The 19,660-nt window shown below is 41.8% G+C and overlaps 6 protein-coding genes across 10 annotated transcripts; 2 read left to right on the top strand and 4 right to left on the bottom strand.

Moving 5' to 3' along the window:
• Positions 1-871: 871 nt before the first annotated feature.
• LOC120454537 (antifungal protein-like) lies at positions 872-1,364 on the bottom strand. The gene is made up of 2 exons (XM_039639918.1): positions 1,275-1,364; positions 872-1,199 (listed from the first exon to the last, which is right to left on the bottom strand). Exons 1-2 carry the CDS (start codon positions 1,284-1,286, stop codon positions 915-917), a joined length of 297 nt encoding a protein of 98 aa, XP_039495852.1. The 5' UTR covers positions 1,287-1,364; the 3' UTR covers positions 872-914.
• A 2,311-nt stretch (positions 1,365-3,675) lies between these two features.
• Positions 3,676-4,166, bottom strand: LOC120455225 (antifungal protein). The gene is made up of 2 exons (XM_039641201.1): positions 4,028-4,166; positions 3,676-3,952 (listed from the first exon to the last, which is right to left on the bottom strand). Exons 1-2 carry the CDS (start codon positions 4,037-4,039, stop codon positions 3,719-3,721), a joined length of 246 nt encoding a protein of 81 aa, XP_039497135.1. The 5' UTR covers positions 4,040-4,166; the 3' UTR covers positions 3,676-3,718.
• Positions 4,167-4,484: 318 nt separating this feature from the next.
• Positions 4,485-5,515, bottom strand: LOC120458227 (translationally-controlled tumor protein homolog). Of its 2 annotated transcripts, XM_039645810.1 has the most exons (3): positions 5,392-5,515; positions 5,258-5,330; positions 4,485-5,014 (listed from the first exon to the last, which is right to left on the bottom strand). In XM_039645810.1, the coding sequence occupies exon 3, from the start codon at positions 4,798-4,800 to the stop codon at positions 4,600-4,602; it is 201 nt and encodes a 66-aa protein (XP_039501744.1). In that variant the 5' UTR covers positions 4,801-5,014; positions 5,258-5,330; positions 5,392-5,515; the 3' UTR covers positions 4,485-4,599. The 2 variants fall into 2 exon arrangements, with proteins under 2 accessions (XP_039501744.1, XP_039501743.1); XM_039645809.1 differs by lacking the exons at positions 5,258-5,330; positions 5,392-5,515 and adding an exon at positions 5,110-5,193.
• A 444-nt stretch (positions 5,516-5,959) lies between these two features.
• Positions 5,960-6,528, top strand: LOC120458660 (heterogeneous nuclear ribonucleoprotein A1). 2 transcript variants are annotated; one of them, XM_039646393.1, is made up of 3 exons: positions 5,960-6,085; positions 6,155-6,377; positions 6,438-6,528. In XM_039646393.1, exons 1-3 carry the CDS (start codon positions 6,074-6,076, stop codon positions 6,452-6,454), a joined length of 252 nt encoding a protein of 83 aa, XP_039502327.1. In that variant the 5' UTR covers positions 5,960-6,073; the 3' UTR covers positions 6,455-6,528. The 2 variants fall into 2 exon arrangements, with proteins under 2 accessions (XP_039502327.1, XP_039502326.1); XM_039646392.1 differs by having other exon boundaries at positions 6,059-6,085; positions 6,155-6,528.
• A 202-nt stretch (positions 6,529-6,730) lies between these two features.
• Positions 6,731-8,010, bottom strand: LOC120458659. Its single transcript, XM_039646391.2, has one exon. It carries the CDS (start codon positions 7,886-7,888, stop codon positions 6,833-6,835), a length of 1,056 nt encoding a protein of 351 aa, XP_039502325.1. The 5' UTR covers positions 7,889-8,010; the 3' UTR covers positions 6,731-6,832.
• A 6,001-nt stretch (positions 8,011-14,011) lies between these two features.
• LOC120458492 lies at positions 14,012-19,456 on the top strand. 3 transcript variants are annotated; one of them, XM_039646158.2, is made up of 5 exons: positions 14,012-15,432; positions 15,529-15,674; positions 15,734-15,947; positions 16,084-17,417; positions 17,514-19,456. In XM_039646158.2, exons 1-5 carry the CDS (start codon positions 14,094-14,096, stop codon positions 19,362-19,364), a joined length of 4,884 nt encoding a protein of 1,627 aa, XP_039502092.1. In that variant the 5' UTR covers positions 14,012-14,093; the 3' UTR covers positions 19,365-19,456. The 3 variants fall into 3 exon arrangements, with proteins under 3 accessions (XP_039502092.1, XP_039502093.1, XP_039502094.1); XM_039646159.2 differs by having other exon boundaries at positions 16,108-17,417; positions 17,514-19,455; XM_039646160.2 differs by lacking the exon at positions 14,012-15,432 and having other exon boundaries at positions 15,538-15,672; positions 17,514-19,454.
• Positions 19,457-19,660: the final 204 nt, after the last annotated feature.

The raw sequence follows: 19,660 nt of genomic DNA, 5'->3' as shown, positions 1-19,660 counted from the left end.
TGGATATAGCCAATGATTGTACTCTTGCAGAGAAAATAATCGGTATCAAATAAGCTACGCTGCTTGGAATAAAAATCTGTGACTAATACGTACTACAACAATCTAAAACAAGAGAGAACGCTATAGTCGAGTTCCCCGACTATCTGATACCCGTTACTCAGCTAGTGGAAAGGAGAAGGAGAGTCTTAAACACAGTTTTTGGCGGTTTGTAGGCGTAATAGTGGGCCTGGCAGAAAGTTTTTTGGCAAATCGATAGAAATTTACAAGACCAACACAAAAATGAAAAAATATCAAAACATTTTTCAAAAGTGTGGGCGTGGCAGCTTTGAGCGGTTTGTGGGCGTTAGAGTGGGCGTGGAAAAAAGTTTTTTGGCAAATCGATAGAAATTTACAAGACCAACACAAAAATGAAAAAATATCAAAACATTTTTCAAAAGAGTGGGCGTGGCAACATGAATTGACAAACTTGCGCTGCGTCTATGTCTCTGGAGTCTGCATGCTTAATCTCAACTTTCTAGCTTTTGTAGTTCCTGAGATCTCAGCGTTCATACGGACGGACAGACAGACGGACGGACGGACAGACGGACAGACGGTCATGGTCATATCGACTCGGCTATTGATCCCGATCAAGAATATATATACTTTATATGGTCGGAAACGCTTCCTTCTGCCTGTTACATACTTTTCAACGAATCTAACTAGAGATTGCATGTATATACATATATATATATATTTAAATTATTATTCACTGACCAACGTGGCTATGCTTTTTAACTTTTCAATCTAGTATACCACTTTCTTCTACAAGCAAATGTAAATAAAATTTCTATGTCAATCTTGCCGATTGTATCGAACTAAAAAGCGCAGTTCATTTAGGGGTTTTTAGGTTTATAAATTTTTATTTAATCAGTATTTTAGTAGTGTCCGCGTTCACCGTGTCCACCTTGTCCGAATCCGTGTCGGCCCTGTCCGAATCCTTGCTGGCCATGTCCACCTTGTCGGAATCCTTGCTGGCCGTGTCCGCCCTGTCCAAATCCTTGCTGGCCGTGTCCACCCTGTCCGAATCCTTGCTGGCCATGTCCGCCCTGTCCGAATCCTTGCTGGCCATGTCCACCTTGTCCGAATTCTTGCTGGCCATGTCCACCATGTCCACCATAGCCACCGGCAAAGACCATCGCGATCAAGGCGAAGAAGACAATCTAAAAGAAGAGGAGAAAGACGATCTTTTAATTCCAAGCCCACCAAATCGCTTTTAAGGAATTTTCATAACTTACGAAGAATTTCATGTTTGTAGATTGGTTTTTTACACTGTCGAAAGCGAACTAAATAATTCTATGAAAAAGGCAGGGCTTTTATAGCCGGTGGACGCTAGCGATTGGTGCGATTTGCACCAATACAAAGTAATAAAAACAAACTTTTGTTTTCTTCGCTTATTATTTCCTATCAAAATATATATAGCCCACGCTGTGGTTATTAGATTAGGAGTCTGCGATGAGGTGGCAGAATTTAAGTAATACTAAACGTGCTGATTTCTGATCTGGGATGAGGACCTTTAGCCTGATCTTTCCTTATGTTAATTTGATTTGCTTATTTTGGAGCTGTGTCTTTTATAGCAAATAAGAAAGGGATCTTACACCTAACATAAACTACCCTTACAAATACAATAATATTAAATATTTATCATAGCCATTTAAGGCACCAATACTTTTACTTAGGACCTGACCTTAAACTTTTATGCTTTTATTTTGTTATTTTCTCTAATTCGATTGTAAATATTGTCGTACTCGAACTTGTGTTAAGAGTAATTACATTTTCCCAGCATCAGTATTCACTGGAAGTCGATATTTTTAGCCTTGCAATGTTTCTTCAAGAGAATTAGCTGATGCACCGATTAATTCCCAAGCTAACTTCGTTGAATGACAAAGCCAACTGAGGTTGTTACGCATGCTAAAATAATCGACATTTAGATTCGTTTTTTCATCTATTTCATCTATATACAAAAACATTTTATAAAGACTTTTTTTCAAGAAACTACTATTTCATAAATCAAGCAAATATTTTCGCCGAAAAGACAGCTTACATAAATCAATAATACTTAGCCTTAACATTAATATTATTTAAATTGAAGGGCATGCATATCAAACAACTTCAGCAAGCCACCGGCACTCTAAGTGCACCCGCTAAACACAGGGCGTCTCAGCACCCGGGTGTTTTGCCACCTGTTGTTGCGTTTTGATGTTTCTAATGTCTTAACAAAAAAGAGTCTTATATATTATTAAATAATATTTATACTTAATTAACACTTTTCTATTGTTCTAGCTGGCATTCAAAGTGAAATTAGAAAATTATAAGTAAGATAGCTGAAAGTATTACATTACATTAAAAAGAAATAATGAATTAAACTAAATACTAAATAATACAAAGTACTAAATACTAAATATTACTAAATAATACTTATAAATATCAAAATATATGTGCCCTTCTCTGCGCATCTCAAAACTCCTACGTAAGCAAACAACTTTTTCGATTTTTTTTTAAATACTAGCTGTGAGTGAATGGTGCAATGATTTTATGTGGCAGCAGAGGATATCAATAATGCGATTTCGACCGACTGGAGGAAGTGCCTGAGCTAGCTATTTTCCAGGAGCTAAAACCAGCTGTCAGCTCTGGAAAGAGCTTAAGAAAGAGATACATTATAATTTATAAAGTTAAATATAGGAAGTAAAAAGTTTAACAAAGCAAATAATATAATATATAAAAAGGAAATGTCCATTTCGTGTTGTTTACATTTTTGTAAAATTAAGGCAAAAAATGTGGCTATCTACAGATTTTAGGCTTGCAGACACCCAAATATTTTTATCGGGTGCCCGGTGTGAGTTGCACCCGACACCCAAATTTGTTGAGTGTGATTAGGGTTTCAAGAAATGCCACTCTTGCAGTTCTCTGATGTCTATATGTAATGCAAAAGACTTTTTTATTATATACTATACTTGAGTTTCTACCAGGAAAACTAGCAGAGTTAAATATTTTTTTTTAAATGACTTAAAAAATGTACTAAATAGGCGGGAATCCTTAGGGACTGCTACTGAAGGGTATAGATACATATATGTATATGTGCAGGTACTTATGTATGTGGTTCTCGTTACTTTAGCAAAATTATTTTTACGTAACATGCAATGAAATTTTAATGTTTAATTAAAATTTTGAAAGTAAAGTCAAAAATTTCGTTACGTCCACGATTTCGTATTTACTTGAAAAAGTATTTCTCACCCGGTGGGCATTTGAACAAATGCAGTTGAGTTTTGTGTCCTAATTTATGAGCTGGGAGTTAATATTCCTTTTTTGACATAAGCAATGGGTAAATCCGTTCGTGGATATAGCCAATGATTGTCCTCTTGCAGAAAAAATAATCGGTATCGAATAAGCTACGCTGCTTGGAATTAAAATCTGTGACTAATACGTACTACAACAATCTAAAACTAGAGATTGCATGTATATACATATATATATATATTTAAATTATTATTCACTGACCAAAGTTGACTATTGCTCTTCGAGACTATGCTTTTTAACTTTTCAATCTAGTATACCACGTTCTTCTACAAGCAAATGTAAATAAAATTTCTATGTCGATCTTGCCGATTGTATCGAACTAAAAAGAAAAAACGCAGTTCATTTAGGGGTTTTTAGGTTTATAAATTTTTATTAAATCAGTATTTTAGTAGTGTCCGCGTTGACCGTGTCCACCTTGTCCGGATCCTTGCTGGCCGTGTCCGCCCTGTCCAAATCCTTGCTGGCCGTGTCCACCCTGTCCGAATCCTTGCTGGCCATGTCCGCCCTGTCCGAATCCTTGCTGGCCATGTCCACCTTGTCCGAATTCTTGCTGGCCTTGTCCACCATGTCCACCATAGCCACCGGCAAAGACCATCGCGATCAAGGCGAAGAAGACAATCTAAAAGAAGAGGAGAAAGACGATCTTTTAATTCCAAGCCCACCAAATCGCTTTTAAGGAATTTTCATAACTTACGAAGAATTTCATGTTTGTAGATTGGTTTTTTACACTGTCGAAAGCGAACTAAATAATTCTATGAAAAAGGCAGGGCTTTTATAGCCGGTGGACGCTAGCATGGTGCGATTTGCACCAAAACAAGGTAATAAAAACAAACTTTTGTTTTCTTCGCTTATTATTTCCTATCAAAATATATTTACCCCACGCTGTGGTTATTAGATTAGGAGTCTGCGATGAGGTGGCAGAATTTAAGTAATACTAAACGTGCTGATTTCTGATCTGGGATGAGGACCTTTAGCCTGATCTTTCCTTTTGTTATTTTGTTTAGCTCATTTTGGAGCTGATTAGCTAAGTGCCGATTAAAAGCTTTCTAATTGTCACTAAAATGTAGTATAAGAAATGTTGAAGACTTTGCTAAGTGATGTATTTCATTTCACAAGTTTAATAGTATTCTTTTAGGCTGAATTTGTACAGGAACACACAGAATAATTTTATAGTAGTTAACATTAGGTCGAGTTTATAAGAGCTACGGCCAAAAGAAATCATAACAAATCAAAGGACATGCATTTTTGTCAGCGCTGTAACATAAATTAAAGACTTTCTAAATTGTAAAGGGTGCGTTTGATAACCATCTGGGCTGGATTGGGATCTATCCAGCATTTTTCCTTAAAGGACATGAGCACGGGCACGCTGTCGCCGTTGATGTAGCGATATTCACCCAGGCCCACAATGTCCTCGCAGTCAACGGATTCGCCGGTGAAGAACTGCGGTTCCTTCATACCATTGTTCATGTTGGTCTTGAAGATCTCGACCTGGTCGGGCGATTTTCCTCCAGCTTGGCCAGCGCCTTATTCATGTAGATCACATCGTCCACCAGCTTCATCTGGTGATGATATCCTTGTAGATCCTTATGGTGATTGGGTTGTCGGGAGTTGGAAGATGGCGCCCAAATCGCTGGCGAAAATGCAACTAAAACTGCACCGGACCGGGAACACTTCAAACCCACTTGAAACGAACAGCAAAAATAAAAATAATATTAATATTTTTGAATGATATTAAATTTTTCTCAAAAAATGAATTTTAAAATATCTTTCAGTTACTTATGTATTATGTAAAAGAGAAAACTGATAAGACGACTGTTTTGAGTATTGTCTTTCTAGAAAATTTTAAAGAACGTTACTCTTAGACAGAAAGGGTATACTAGATGCTTTGAAAAGTATTCAAAAGGTTGAAAGGAGCGCTTCCCACCCTATAAAGTATATATATTCCTGTTTAGGATCACTCGCCGTGTCGATCTAGCCGTCTTCGTTTGTCCGCCTGTCTGTATGAACAAAGAGATCTCTAAGAAAATGAGGATAAGTATATCGATTATTGGAACGTACATGCAGCGCAAGTTTGTTTTAGAACGTTGCCACGCCCACTCCAACGGAAACAGCCCGTAAAAAGTGTCATTTAATTGGTGTTATCTCTTTTTGCCTATTTCTATCTCAATTTTGAAATATCTTTTTATAACTTCAGTTAGCGGAGAAACAGGTATCTGATAGTCGGGGAAATCCACGTAAGACATAAAACACAAAGACATAGCATAATAAATCCATAACTACAAGGATTTTAGCTTAATTATCCCCCCTCATTTCGAAAGTGTAAATTAATTTTTTGATTTGGTTCTTATGATAACCCAGAAAAGCAAGCACGCTTAAGATGCGTGAAAATGGAACACAAGCGATCGAAAATAATTTCAAACAAAGACTTCTTCTAAGTCGCGCCTCAGTTTGCTAAGAAACTGTTGAGGCCTTATTAGATTAGGCTTGTGTTCCCTGATAAGGTTGATGTTGAAGGGTTGCCCTTCTTGAGCATACGCGTAGAAACAGTGCTGAAACATTGAAACCCCAGACGTCTGGAAATTATCTGGTATTTTTGTTGTGTTAATTGTACTTGAATTTGTCCGAACATTGATAATACTTCGGCGCGTGACGACACAATGAGATTGCAGGAGAGTATAAAAGATCGGAGGCGTCCCAAAATTCCATTCACATTAGCAAGACTAATCGAAACATCAGCATCATGAAGTTCTTGGTATAGTCCTACATATACGGTTAACAGAGAGAAATTTGTAAAACTAAACTGTTGTTAATATTGTTACAGATCCTTTTCGTTGCACTCTTCGCCATGGCCGCTGCCGTGCCTCAGAGGGGAGGAGGATTCGGAGGTGGATTTGGCGACCAACAGCAGCAACAGCAGCAGGGAGGATACGGAGGTGGATTCGGAGGTGGATTTGGCGACCAACAGCAGCAACAGCAGCAGGGAGGATTCGGAGGTGGATTCGGAGGTGGATTTGGCGACCAACAGCAGCAACAGCAGCAGGGAGGATTCGGAGGTGGATTCGGAGGTGGATTTGGCGACCAACAGCAGCAACAGCAGCAGGGAGGAGGATTCGACTGGTAAAGACCAACTAAGATCCCTAGCAACACATTAACGCAAATACATCAATAAAAACATGACACTTTAATAATACAAAATTTAATGGGTTTTTATATTTTTACGGGAGCAATCGTTCTCAAGAAAGAGCGTAGAAATACTCAAATTTAGACGCGTCAACAAGAGATAAATTGATGGACAAAGTGAAATCTTGTCTCCCAGATGTTGACATTGCTGGCGAATTTTACTTACAATATTATAAATATAAATAAAAGCCAAAATATAAAAGCCAAACTATAAATATAAGATCAATTTTCACAAAAATTTTGTTTTTCTTCGAATTAAATAACGCAACCACAAAGCGAAATCAACATGCTTGAAAGAAGAGACACAATCTCGAGTCGCCTAATCGATGGCCTCCTCCGCAGCTACCCTTTTGTGCTCCTCGATCTGAACCTTGTCCAGATCGACCCCATCTTTTCCGGCACCCTGTAGATCGCCTTCCCCCTCCGATCCGCTCAGCTGGGTGGCCTGCCAAACTCTGGTCCACGGCAGCGACATCACCGACATGACCTTGGACAGACTGTGCTCCTTTTCCCGATCTAGATCGCCCTCCGAATTCTGTTCGTGCCTTGGTCTGGCGTTCTCCGGCAGCTGCAGCTCCTCGCAGCACAGCATGGAAATCAGCAAGTGCTCGGCGAAGAGGCTGTGCCGCCGCCTAGTACATTCGTCCAATTCCGCATCCTGGCACCGCACTTTCTGCTGTGCCATCCACTGGAGTAGAAGGTATCGCTCGTCGTGCTGTTCGTCAGGTTCCACCACAGTCAGGTTGAACGCAAGGGGCTCCGGATTGGCTGCCTCCTCTGGAGGATCAATGTGGCCAAGGAGCTGCTGATCCGTACTCGCGGGTCTAGTCGGCAGCTGTAGAAGCATATCTACTGCCCTTGAATGCAGAGTTGGTGGCTGCTGTGACTGGCGGCGCTGGCGTGTGTGATTCCGGGTGAAGATTCGGCGTAGTGGCGGTGTGTCGGGCTCCAGCAAATTGGCGTGATCGATGTGGTCGTGCAGGAGGTGTTTGGACAGGTTGCGTATGGTCACCAGTTCGACGGCCGAGAGACCAGTGCACATGGGGCAGACCACATACTCATCGGACCCCCGATGTTGCATGTACACATGCTCGATTAGGCGCTTTGCCGAGAGGCCAAGTATGCCGCAATGTGGACAGCTGAAGCAATTGGACAGGTGGATCAGATCTGGGACTTCGCCGTTGAGCAGCAGACCCAGATCGTCCGGGTCAGAGGTCAGTTGCATGGGATGCCAGGCGTAATGCTCTCCCGTTTCTATCCGCTGATCGTAGCAAATGCCGCATAGGTTGTAGTTCACGCAGCGCAAGCACCGGAAGCGGCGACACCGGAGATTCGTCATTTGACAGCCGTCGCAGCAAATGTTGCGGTGGCCCATCCTTGATCCGTGAGCTATCTTCGTTCTAAGCGAATAGACCTAAACTCTGGTCGAAAAAGCGGGTAAAAGGGTTCTGAATTTCAACAAATCGAATCTATACAATGACATGTTTTTCATCGATGTGAATGCTTACCGTTAGCCATTCTACTTTTTAACTAAACTTTATCGCAAAGTTATTTACCAAAGTTAATGAAATTTGGTACAGATAATGTTTCAATAATATATATTTACATATGCGTATCGTATTTTCCTTCTCATCTTTTAAACAAATGATTATTTTTAGCACTTTAAGAGCAACGAAGAAAACTAACAAATATATATTACAGATAAGCATGCAAATATATACGTTACAAAAAACGATAATGCAATATGTTTGCCGGCTTTACATGATAAGCATATGGGTATTTACATTATTGATATGGAACTGAATCTTTTATGATTGTAAAGCTGAAATAAGAGTAAATCTATTGGCAGTAGAAGATTACTTAAAGGCTATCATCATTCTTGCTTATAGCTTAATGCAAAATGGGGAAAAGAAGTCACAGATATACAATAAACTGTAACCTGTATTTTGTGTGAATTATACCTGAATTTAAAATGATATTATATGTACAAATTGAATCCAGCGCAGTGTTTGTACAAATAAAATTAAAACCCGAAAAAAATATGCAAAAAATTGCCATTTTAGTCGGTAAGGCGTTAAACACATCGGTTCTGTGCCATTAGCTGTTCTTTTGTCTCTGTCTCTGTCTCTGTCTGTCTCTGGCTCTCCATCTCGCTCTGTTCTTTTTAATTTCCCGGGCTTGGTGCGCGGCAGTTGTAATGGAAGTCTTCCGGCTTCATGCACCTCCCCCTTGACGGAAACCAATGTGCTGGATTCAGTACACTCGTAAAAATAATATATTATGAAAAATACTAATAATGAAAATCATTTAAAATAAAAGTTCCATGGTTAAAATCATTCCTTATCGAACCAAATCAAACCCAAAATGACGTCTATCCATCCACTGTACTGGTAAAATTAAAAACTATTCTGAGCTTCAGGAAAAATGTTTAGATTCATTAATGTTAAAAATAAAATAGTGGTTAGACTCGATACAAATAATGTATTCCAATTTTAAATCAAGGAGTTATTTCAAAATTCATTGAAATTAGGGTAACATTTTTTCGAGTGCATGAGCAGAGCTCCTGTTTCTGCACTGGTGTTGGTAATTATTTTATAGAGTGTGGCGGACAGAACGCAATCTCTTCGCTGAATTTGTGTGTGTGTGTGTGTGTGTGTGTGTGTGCGTGGGCAACTTATGTTTACCAAGTGCGAAAGTGGAAACGTGCTGCAAACATGAAGTCCTGCCGCCACTGCACCACTGCACCACAGCACCACTCCCCCAGTGTTGTACGCTCTATAATAGGATTTGAATACAATGGCATTGTAATGAAATGTGCAGCAAACGATGGTCTGCAGACGCTCGCTCGGTGTGTAGCAAGTCGAGCTCTGTGGTTGGTTGCCTTTCGACTGGGGCAAGTTCTGCGATTGCGATACGGTTCCACAGCGGTTCTCCGCCGGCAGTCCCGTGGCAAGAACAAGCCAAACAGCTGTTCCGCCTTTGTCTGTCCGTCTGTCTGTCTGTCTGTCCGTCTGTCTGCCTGGCCATGTAATTTGAGTTGGTAATTAAAAGTAAAGCAAAAGGCAAACTGCAGCAACGGCCGCACATCAAGGCACCGCTTCACACGTATGGTCCCTGCGCTTTCTAATGCCAAAGCAGTCTTCTAAGTGCTCCACATTGGTTTTTATTCGAGACTGCTGCTTTAAAAGCTGTCCTGTTTAAGTCGGTCGGCAGGAATAGAACGGCTTCTATGCAAAAGCGTAGTGGCTAAACGACCTAAGCAGTATACTTAAGTAGTATACCAAATCAAACTACTAATAAATTGGCATGCCTAGAAGTAAAGCCAAGTTCCAAACTTCAAAAGTTCCAAACTTCAGCGCCAAAAGGCTTGAAAGCCCTATTAGATGCGGCCGACATATTTAAAGGAAAACCCATCAATCAAGGCCTGTCGACCTTTGTTGATTAGTTTATCAATTAAACGTAATTGAAATTTTATTTTCATTAGCCTTGCAAAGGGTATCGTTAAACCCGCTTCAATTGTGCTAATTAATGGCAAGCCTGTCTGAGAAGCTCCACCGAAATCTCGCTGCCATAAGCGATTTGGAAAATCAGGGACCTTGATGCAAATTACAAGGCATTGCTCATTAGAATTGGTAGGTGGGAAGCGAAAGATGGTTTCTTTTAATTGCGCTCCGCTTTTTCTTTTGTCGGAAGCTGTCAATGAAAATTCGTTCTTTGGCCTCTTTTATTTATGTTAATTCGTTTGCCCAGCTTCTCCCTGCTTTGCTCGATTTCAGTTTTTGCCCTCCCATAGCGTGACGATATGCTCAATTGCTTTTGTAATCAATCAAAGTCAAAAGCGCAAAATGTTACTTACATACTCGTGCTGGGGGAGGCGTTAAAGGAGCATGTCCTGACGGCTTTGGGGGCGCGACTGGGTTGCAAAGTGCAGCCAGGATGCTCGGGGCGGAAACTGGATTGTCATGTGTGCTCGCGGGTCTCCCAGTGCTAGATACTCAATACTGGATGCTGGATGCTTGATGCTTGATGCTAGATGCTCACTGCTCTTTGCTCGTATTTTGTGTTGGTGTTTGACGTGACACTTGAGCGACACTTGAAGCCCGATAATTGATATTGTGCAGCCCGGAGTTGGGTGTACGGATGGAAATACGGATGTGGCTCCGGATGTGGTGGGCGTGGCCAAGTATCGGAAATTGTAATTGCCGCTGACACATTTTCGTGGTTTAGTTGCGGAAGTTACTGATAAATCCAAGTCAATCACTGGATGAGTCAACAACAAAAGTTCATTTACAAAAAAAGGCTGTATAAATAATTTAACGAAGTATATCTAAATAGTTCGAAAACGACGTTTTTAAAAAAAGTCGTCAATTAAAGTTTAAAGAGTATAACTTAGAGTTTCTTGACCAAAGTTATCCTAAATTTAGGGTCCGTTCTATCTGGTCAATGTGCCAACTGCCGCACACTTAGTGTCAACTTCAGGAACAGTGAACTCCTGCCCGCAGAAAGCCACCAGATAATTGTTAACCATTAAGTCGCACCGCAAATCAAGTGCAGCAATTGCAACTGGACTGCAATTCATTTGCGGCATGGATCATTAAAGGACGCAGGGGGCGAGAACTTTGGACCGGAGGAGACAAACCGCATGCAAAGTTGCCAACGTTGCCAACGTTGCCAACGTGGCCGAAACAGACATCACCACCGGAACCAGTCCGGTCCAAAACAAACCGAGCTTCATTCCCCCTTGGCCATCGAAAATGCTCCAGCTGGAAAGTTTGTGAGCATAAAGAGTTTTCAGCCAAGTGATGGATGAAGTGGATGGATGAGCTGCTGGCAGGGTAATGGGCACAAAAAGGATTGCAGAATGGTTTCACGCTGCTTTCGGATCCATTAAGCATTCCATGCCAATACGGCGATGGTAAAACCGGAAGGGGGATGATGAGGATGACGAGTGGCACAGCGCTTTGAACTTTGACCGAGCAGGAAAATAATGGCACGCGTCGCAACTATTTCGCATTTCAAATATTTAATCTGCATAATTTAGATAACATTATGCGTCATTAGTGTCAGAAATCATGGCACATCTAGCGAAATCCTTTTAATGTCGAATGCCTCATCCCAGCGCCTTCTTCATTCCGAACCCTTCTCGACGACAAGTGATAAGTCTATTCAGTTAATAACAGCAGACCTTCAAATGAGCAGATATCAGAGTTGACATCTATTAGACGACTGCGAGACACTTTTCAGCCAGCCAGCCAGCCAGAATGTCAGCCTGGCAGCCTGGCAGACCGCTCGCATTAATATTAATTTATCAGCAAAGCACATTATTTATGAAATTTTATCATTTTCGGTAATTAAGATGCGCTAACGGGGTCTATGACACTTTAATTAAAGCCAAACCGAAAGCCGCAGTCATTGTAAGCCGCCGCCGTGCAAAAAAGATAAACGCCCCCGTCGATGTGCCTCTTGAAGTTATTATCATCACACCCACGATGGCAAACAAGGGTAAAAAAGAGCAAGTAAAGAAAGCAAAAGTTTGTCGACAATCCCGACGCACTTTTATGGCACCGCTTTTGGCTGCGAATGAAAATGAAGATACGGGAAAGTCGACCCCACACCAACTGGGTGTCAGAGTCATGAGTGTGTAACACTTAGGGATGGCATAGAAAAACTATTCAGTTCAGGACATTTCGATGTTCACAAAAATGTCATATGAAATGTATCTCAAATCAAAGCCGAAACTGTGCTTTTTAATTGAGATACTCCGTCATTAAGTTAGTATACAACGTATACTAAATAATTAAATTCAAGTTTTTCGCTTAACAAAAGTGTGAACTTACCGATGTATTTATATATGGTAATATCTTCGAGTTTATGCTGTTTTAAAGATCTGCCTTTTCCCGAGTTTTTTTAAGATTCCATCTCTACCGTGGAAACTTGGCCGTATGTGAGAGCGTACTTTTCCGCTTAAAGTATGATTGCAAGTGTGAAAATATATATGCTAAACGTGCCCGAACACCCCGCATCGTCTTCTCCGTTGCGCTTCATGCGTTTTTGTTTTATGACGCGGCGACGTGCTCGGAAAATGAAAAGCACTTGACGCGCCAAAGTGCTGAACTTGGCGGTCCTCCACTGGCGCTCCGATCCGTCCGTATGTGAATCCGTCCGTCCGCCGGTTCATCAGGCCCCCAACCACCCGACTACCCGACTACCCGACTCCCAGTTGGTCCGCACATGCTAAATCGTAAAATGCTCCGTTCCTTCGTTTTGCTTTTTTTAGCCTTGCTGTTAAAGTTTTTATACTCTTTTTTGGGGTATAGTACCCCAAGAAGACACATCCGATGATTGGAACAAGTCAAACAATTTGTTTTAATAAATTTTAAATATTTAAATACATTAATTTGGTTTCAAGCTGTTAAGCTCAAAGATATTTGTATTCAAACTATCAGTTTTTATATATGAATTACGCCAATGTTTTAGTTCTTTTAGATAAAAAAAAAATGTAGCCTAACCTATGGTAAACTAGTTCTTATTGGTTTTATGTGTTAATAGTTTGAAAGCGGAATGCTAGCCCAAGATTAAAATAAGTTAATTATTGGATAAGTAAGTAATAATTTCATCTACTCCCAAGACCCTTTGAGATCCATTTTCGGGGCAGAGTATCTCCAAAGCATTTAGAGGAAGTGAAATCAGTTTCCACTTTTTCTCGGTGCCTTATTTTTTATGCGACGTGCGCTCGCCTGCAAATGGGTTTCTCCTCGGCTTCCATTACTTCTATTCCATTCTCATTTGTTCGAACAATTTAAGAAATTGTCGCCCTGTCTTGCCCCAGTGTCCTGGCCACTCCTCCTGGCATAAAAAACACTATGCATGTGCGAAGTTTATAGTAAATAAAGTATGATTGTCTACTGTCAATGCTCGTTGTTTTTGTGGTTTATAAAAATTCAACACTCTATTTGCTGCTCTATCTGCTCGCTCCTGCACTCGCTCACTCTCAGTTAATTTCATTTGATTTATATGGACTGTGTGAATGGAAATTGGGAAATTGGGATGAGAAAGCGGATGAGCTTGGATTTGAAGTTGGGGTTAAGCCGTGTTCTGTAATCGCTCTTGTTGATGACGCCGATTCTGGATGCTATTGTGGTCAATAAATTAACAGCTGTGCAGAAAAGCCTTTTTCGCTTTTGTTCCTTTTCACACATTTGAAGTGCACTTTATGCTTTTTGCATGCACAATTCGCAATTAATTAAAACAATTATGTAGGCAGCGACACGACAAGAACAACAACAGCAGCAACAACAGCAACCGGAAAAAGGCAAACAAGAGGGTAGTGATGAAAAAAAATTAAAAATCCACCAAGATATACGAACATGTTCTGCGGTAAAATGTCATGTCGCCTGTCAACCACACATTCCCAGTTCGAGTATTATGCAATTAAAAAAATGAAAGAGCTGTTCCGCTGAAATTGCCAAACCACGTCAGACAGTTCATACACCTTGCTTCTTGAGTCAAAATTTAATCGAAAATGGAGGAAATTACGCAAAAAGTGAACTATTTTTCGATACGATTGTGTAAACTATGATATGTTCCTGTACCTCATGACCATATCGATATCGCTGGTGTTGATCATGGAAAACAACGGAACCCCATTAATGTCCCTATTGGATGGCTCATTTCTGGAGGCTTACAACCGTTCGACAGAGAGCCCTCAAGGCGGGCTCAGTTCTTATCCGTGGAGAAGTTCTGGAGCTGGGCTAAAGTCTTCTACAGATCGAACTAGATTTAGTACAAATTTAAGCAGAAAGCGTCGAAAGGGGATGGGTAGAACATATCCCGAAGAGGAGGAGAGGAAAAGAATTGAGAGGCTATGGGATCCCGTTCTTAATCAAAGCTACGACTTTTCTAGCTCTGAGGAGTACAATACGACTTTTAAAACAAGAAGTGAAAAAATTGGTCTGGAAGATACAGAACTCATACATAAGAATATGTCGGAGCAAAAGCGAAGTGAGAACTCAACTCACCTCGTTTATAATGCAGTCATTACCGAAAAGAGTCATGAAAACGAAAACCAGACGGATGAAAACGGAATCGAAGAAAGGCAATCACAAATCCCAAATGTCTCATCCAGCTATAATGACTTCCCAAACGATGATGAGTATTGGTTTCCCATCTATAATTACAGTTCAACCTGCATATATTACAACTCTACAGAGTTTCAAAATCAAACTGTCAATGATCACAATTATACGGGACCATGCCTTGTTTCAGAAGTTAATGGTACGATAAGTTCTGTAAGAAAGCAACTATTGATTGGGAGTATCAGTGGCCGGAACTTTAGAACCGAAATGCAGAGCCAGAGCCAAAATCTATTAAAGGTGCACTTATTCATGAACCCCAATCCAGTTTATGAACAAAAGTACTCAATTTTCACCACTATGCCGAAACTGGGAAACACGAACTTTGTGCTTAACATTACTGTAGATACCAATGATTATCTAATTGATGAGGTAAATACGACAGTCAGTTTCAGATATAGGGCTTGGAGTTACACCCACGACCTTCGGAAGTTATTGCGAAACTGGGGCATAAAAAGTAAGCGAATTCCTTACAATAGTTGTCATTTCCATCGAAGCTCGGCTCGATTCTACAATACGAAACATAAATACATCATTGCTAAAGTAAGTCCTTCAAAGGACAGACGAAAACTGTTGGCACAAATAGTGCGTTTTAAAATTACTGTACACAGACCACCAAAAGTGCCGTGCCTACCCGCTTTGGAGTTGGAATTTTGCCAAAATCCCGAAAAACCCGTGTTTTTCTCCCCCATTGGTCATCTAGAATTTTTCGCGACAATTAGCGATGCATGCTCCACGTTGGAGTATGATAAAATCGAATGGCAATTTTGTGATATCACAGAGAAAAGTAAGTTATAAATTATGCCTTATACTCTTTTTGTGATCAAGAGATTGATTTCGATGGTACAACGAGTGGACAAATATTGATATTTTCTAACCGCAGAAATCATAGCTCGTTTAGAAGGTTCCACTGGACTGGTGGTGAAGCTACTGCCCTACAAGGTCCACCTCCTACACTATCCGGAAAGGAGCAGAGTCTTCATGTTGCGAGGTGAAGTTGTGATGAACGGCATAACCACAGTAGCTCGTGTGAGTGGACCTAGTCTAGAAGAAATGTATAACCCCTCAGGGCTTGACCTTTATTTTAGTGCTATATGAAGTACAGACCGCCGCCAATTGAGCCCCAAATCAAAGGCAATGAGCGACGACTGGTCGACGTCAGAAAACCCATTTTTATTGACGGGTCCAGCTCGAAGGACAGGTTGACAAAAAAGGAATCCATTAAGTCAAAGCGCTTCTTGTGGAGTTGCCTCAGTTCAGACGATCCATCGAACAAGTATTGCCAAAAGGATATGTCCGAGAGTGAGTATGATGAACAAACTTATTGTAGTCCACTGTTGGCCACACTTTTAACAGATGTTAAATGTTGTGTTAAAATTCTCAAGCTTTCTTGATAGAAAAGTATAGATACAAGTGTAGAATATATCACATACTTCAGGGTATATTGAACGCTTTTTTATAGGCCCGAAGCTGAGACTGCCCCCAAATGCTCTTAAGGTGGGTGCCGTTTACGACTTCAGTTTGACCGTCATCTCGCGCTCCGATCCGCGGAACCGCAAGACCACATCCCAAAAAATTAAAGGCACCGCCAAAACATGCTTCACGCCCCAAATCCTCTGCCGTAGAAATTGCAATCTAGGTGTTTATGCTCCATTGGACAGCGTGCACCTGATCCCCAAATGCGATGACTGCCCGGGAAAGGTTAAGCGGTATGAGTGGTGGCTGCTGGATCCAGGCTCACCGCCCTATCTGGAATCTTCTCATAAATATCTGATTATCCACACCAACGAGAGCATCGTTCATATCCGTCTGCGGGTGTGGGTAAGGGGCAATAGGTGGGCGGATGCATTTTACACGCTGCGAAGGAACAACGGCCCCCAAAATGGCACCTGCACAATCAATCCGCGTTTGGGCATCGAGAGCTTGTCCATGTTCGAGATCAACTGCCCGGGATTTGAGTCGCCTTTCCGGCCAATAACCTTTCGCTACATGGTGTCCTATGCAGTTGTGGCCACCAATGTGCCGTATTCGAGGATTGTGATCCCTCTACCGGCTACAGAAATCGTCATGATTTCCATATGTGACGCCCTTGACATGTGCGTCGAAAAAACATTAAGAGTGAGAGTATTGGCGTTAGATAAAGGAATAATAAGTGGGATAGACGACTTAATGGAGAATGTGCCGGATTTATTGCAGCACGGTCACTGGAATAGAGCCTATATCAGGGCAATAGCTGCCACCACCTTCCTAGACCTGTCAATCGATGGATTTGAACTGTACTCGTATCTGGAGGGCTTGTTCGCCTCGACGGGCTCGCAGTTGGAGCAGATTACCTCGGTGGCCGCTCACATGCTGATTCAGCTGCATCCAATCGACTTTCGTGGAGCCATCGTCATGGCGGACCTGTTCCACATAATGGGCGACACCTTCTTGGAGATCGCTCTGGACCACGAGTGGCTGCATCGGCAGGGCTACTTCTCCTTGTCGGCCATGCATATGTTCTTCATGACACTTCTGGGGCAGAAAACCCAAAGTTATTCGAACGCCATGTGTAGTCTGCATAATCCCGCGTGCATGAATTTGCAGAGAATCGATTTGGAGAAACCGTTCGTTATCAAGTTCGATCCACTCATCTTGGAGCGCGTTAATAGCTGGCTGATGAGTACGTGGTTCCTGTACAGGTGCATCTTCTTCCTCGGTGTCATTGCCACTCAGAGACATCATCCCTATGACGACGCCATGACAATCTACCAGAGCGGCATTGCGTACCAGGTAGGAATGTATTCGAAAAATGAATAATCTAATGCATCTCAATATATGTCATCCCATTGCTTTATATATTCGATTTTTTGCATGTCCACTACACAGATTAATGTGACTGAGGTGACACAGAACGCCCAGGACATCAAGCTGAAGACAATAGACCACATCCACCTTATCAAGATATCGACAAAGCTGCTCTTCGAACTAAAACACAGACTGAACCACAGCACTATTCTGCTCCAGGTCATCTCGCAGCAGAACTTCCACAACATCTACTGGTGGTATCCAGACCCATTGCCCTCGAAGACCAGCGTGCTCATCGTTCACGCCTACAGTCCAGTTAAGTTTTTCAGGAGCGCCAAAGAGTTACAGTTGAAGAATCCTTTAGTATACAAGACGAACATTACGCAGTTCAACGACCAGTCCTTCAATCAGTACATGACCAACAATAGTATCCAGAATAGCACGGAAGTCCACATCTACAGCTTGATGCTAAACCACAAGGCCATGTTGGCAGTGCGAATCGTGAATTGTTCAGAGCTAATGTACGTCAAGATGCGACTGCACAGATGGCCAACACTCGGGCAGATAAGGCAGCAGGCTTGTCGAATCACTCCTGATATGAAGGGCAAACGCATCTGGATGGCCAACTCCTGCGAACGGTGCCCGGCATACGTGGCCATTCACAAGCCCGGTGAAATCCGATATAAAAACGATGAGGAGGAAACGCTGAAGCCGCGGGGAATGGAGAAGGGAAACAAATCGCATAGAGCACCGAATGTGAGAAAACATTCGGACTACGTGGACTATGAGAATGAGGAAGTAGTAAAGGAGGTGGATTATCTGAACTACTCGATACTCCTGGAAATATACCAGTGCAACATCTGGATGAATCGTTCATTGGATCCCGGCTGGAGCGAGGAGTTCTGCACCACCACCTTTGAGCACAGTCGCGGGTCATCTGTTCAGTGCACTTGCTACACCCTGGGAGCCCTATCATCTCGAATCTTTCCCATCTCAACGGAGTTGTTTGTAGAGCACATACCCGTGCCCACATTCGTGTTTAACATGACCCTGCTGGTATTTTTCGTCCTGCTTTGCCTGTTGCTTATCTTCAAGTGGCTCCTGCACCTCAACATTATATCCGCCTATCTGAGGAATCCGGAATTTCTGCAATGCGATATGTCAATGGCAAAGTCGGATCCATCGTTCAGGGATGGGCCGGAGATCCTAGTCGTGATTGTGACTGGTGGTCAGGAGTTTGCCGGAACAACATCGAACATAAAGTTCTACCTCAAGTCGCCGCATCGCCAGCAAACATCGTATCAAATCACTCAGGATCCCGGACACCCGAAATTGGTGAGGAACAGCACCATTAAGATTACGGTTCCGCGTGGACACATCTATATTCCAACCCGATTGGCCCTGCGTCTCGTTCCCAATGGTCGGTATCCATCGTGGTACTGCCGCGCCATAATAGTCGTCGATCTGAAGTTGAAGGTCCAGCAGCTGTTCCTGGTGGAGAGCTGGATTGACCGGAAGAGCCACATGCAGTTCATGCGATCCAAGTACTTCACACACGGCAGCTACCGCCGATCTCCCAAGTACACGTGGTGCAAGAGGTTCCGGACTCGAGTGGAGCAGCTGTATGTCAGCTGGTACTTAATCAATGCGATTACCGGGCCATCGCAAAGTAAGGCTGGGGGCATCATCATGAAGCGATTCGAACGCACCTGCGTGTGGATCTGCAAAACTGCCATTACTCTGGTGGTGGTGGCCTTGTACTTCGGCAAGCACACGGTGCAGTCCATTCAGGAGGAGACCAGGCAAAATATTGACAACGGCCTGCAAGTTAGCTTAGTCGCCTTTCTGGGTTTTTACGCTTTTGTAATTGGTTTACTTGTTCATTTGTTGTTTGAAGTCGTCATCTTGCGTTGGATATGGCCAGAAACGTGAAGAAAGAGTAAGCAAGTAGCTACTGTAATGAACTTTCTTATACAAAAATAAATTAAATATTATTAGGCATACATAATTTAAAAGTGTTTGATACTCCCCTAACAAACTAGAATTCTAATTCTACTGTAATGAACTTTCTTATACAAAAATAAATTAAATATTATTAGGCATACATAATTTAAAAGTGTTTGATACTCCCCTAACAAACTAGAATTCTAATTCTACTGTAATGAACTTTCTTATACAAAAATAAATTAAACATTATTAGGCATACATAATTTAAAAGTGTTTGATTA

The sequence above is a fragment of the Drosophila santomea genome, chromosome 2L (assembly GCF_016746245.2).
Source record: "Drosophila santomea strain STO CAGO 1482 chromosome 2L, Prin_Dsan_1.1, whole genome shotgun sequence".
In the NCBI taxonomy this organism is placed as follows: Eukaryota; Metazoa; Arthropoda; class Insecta; order Diptera; family Drosophilidae; genus Drosophila; species Drosophila santomea.
The sequence above is the reverse complement of the archived record's forward strand: the minus strand, read 5'-3'. Positions and strand labels throughout refer to the sequence as shown.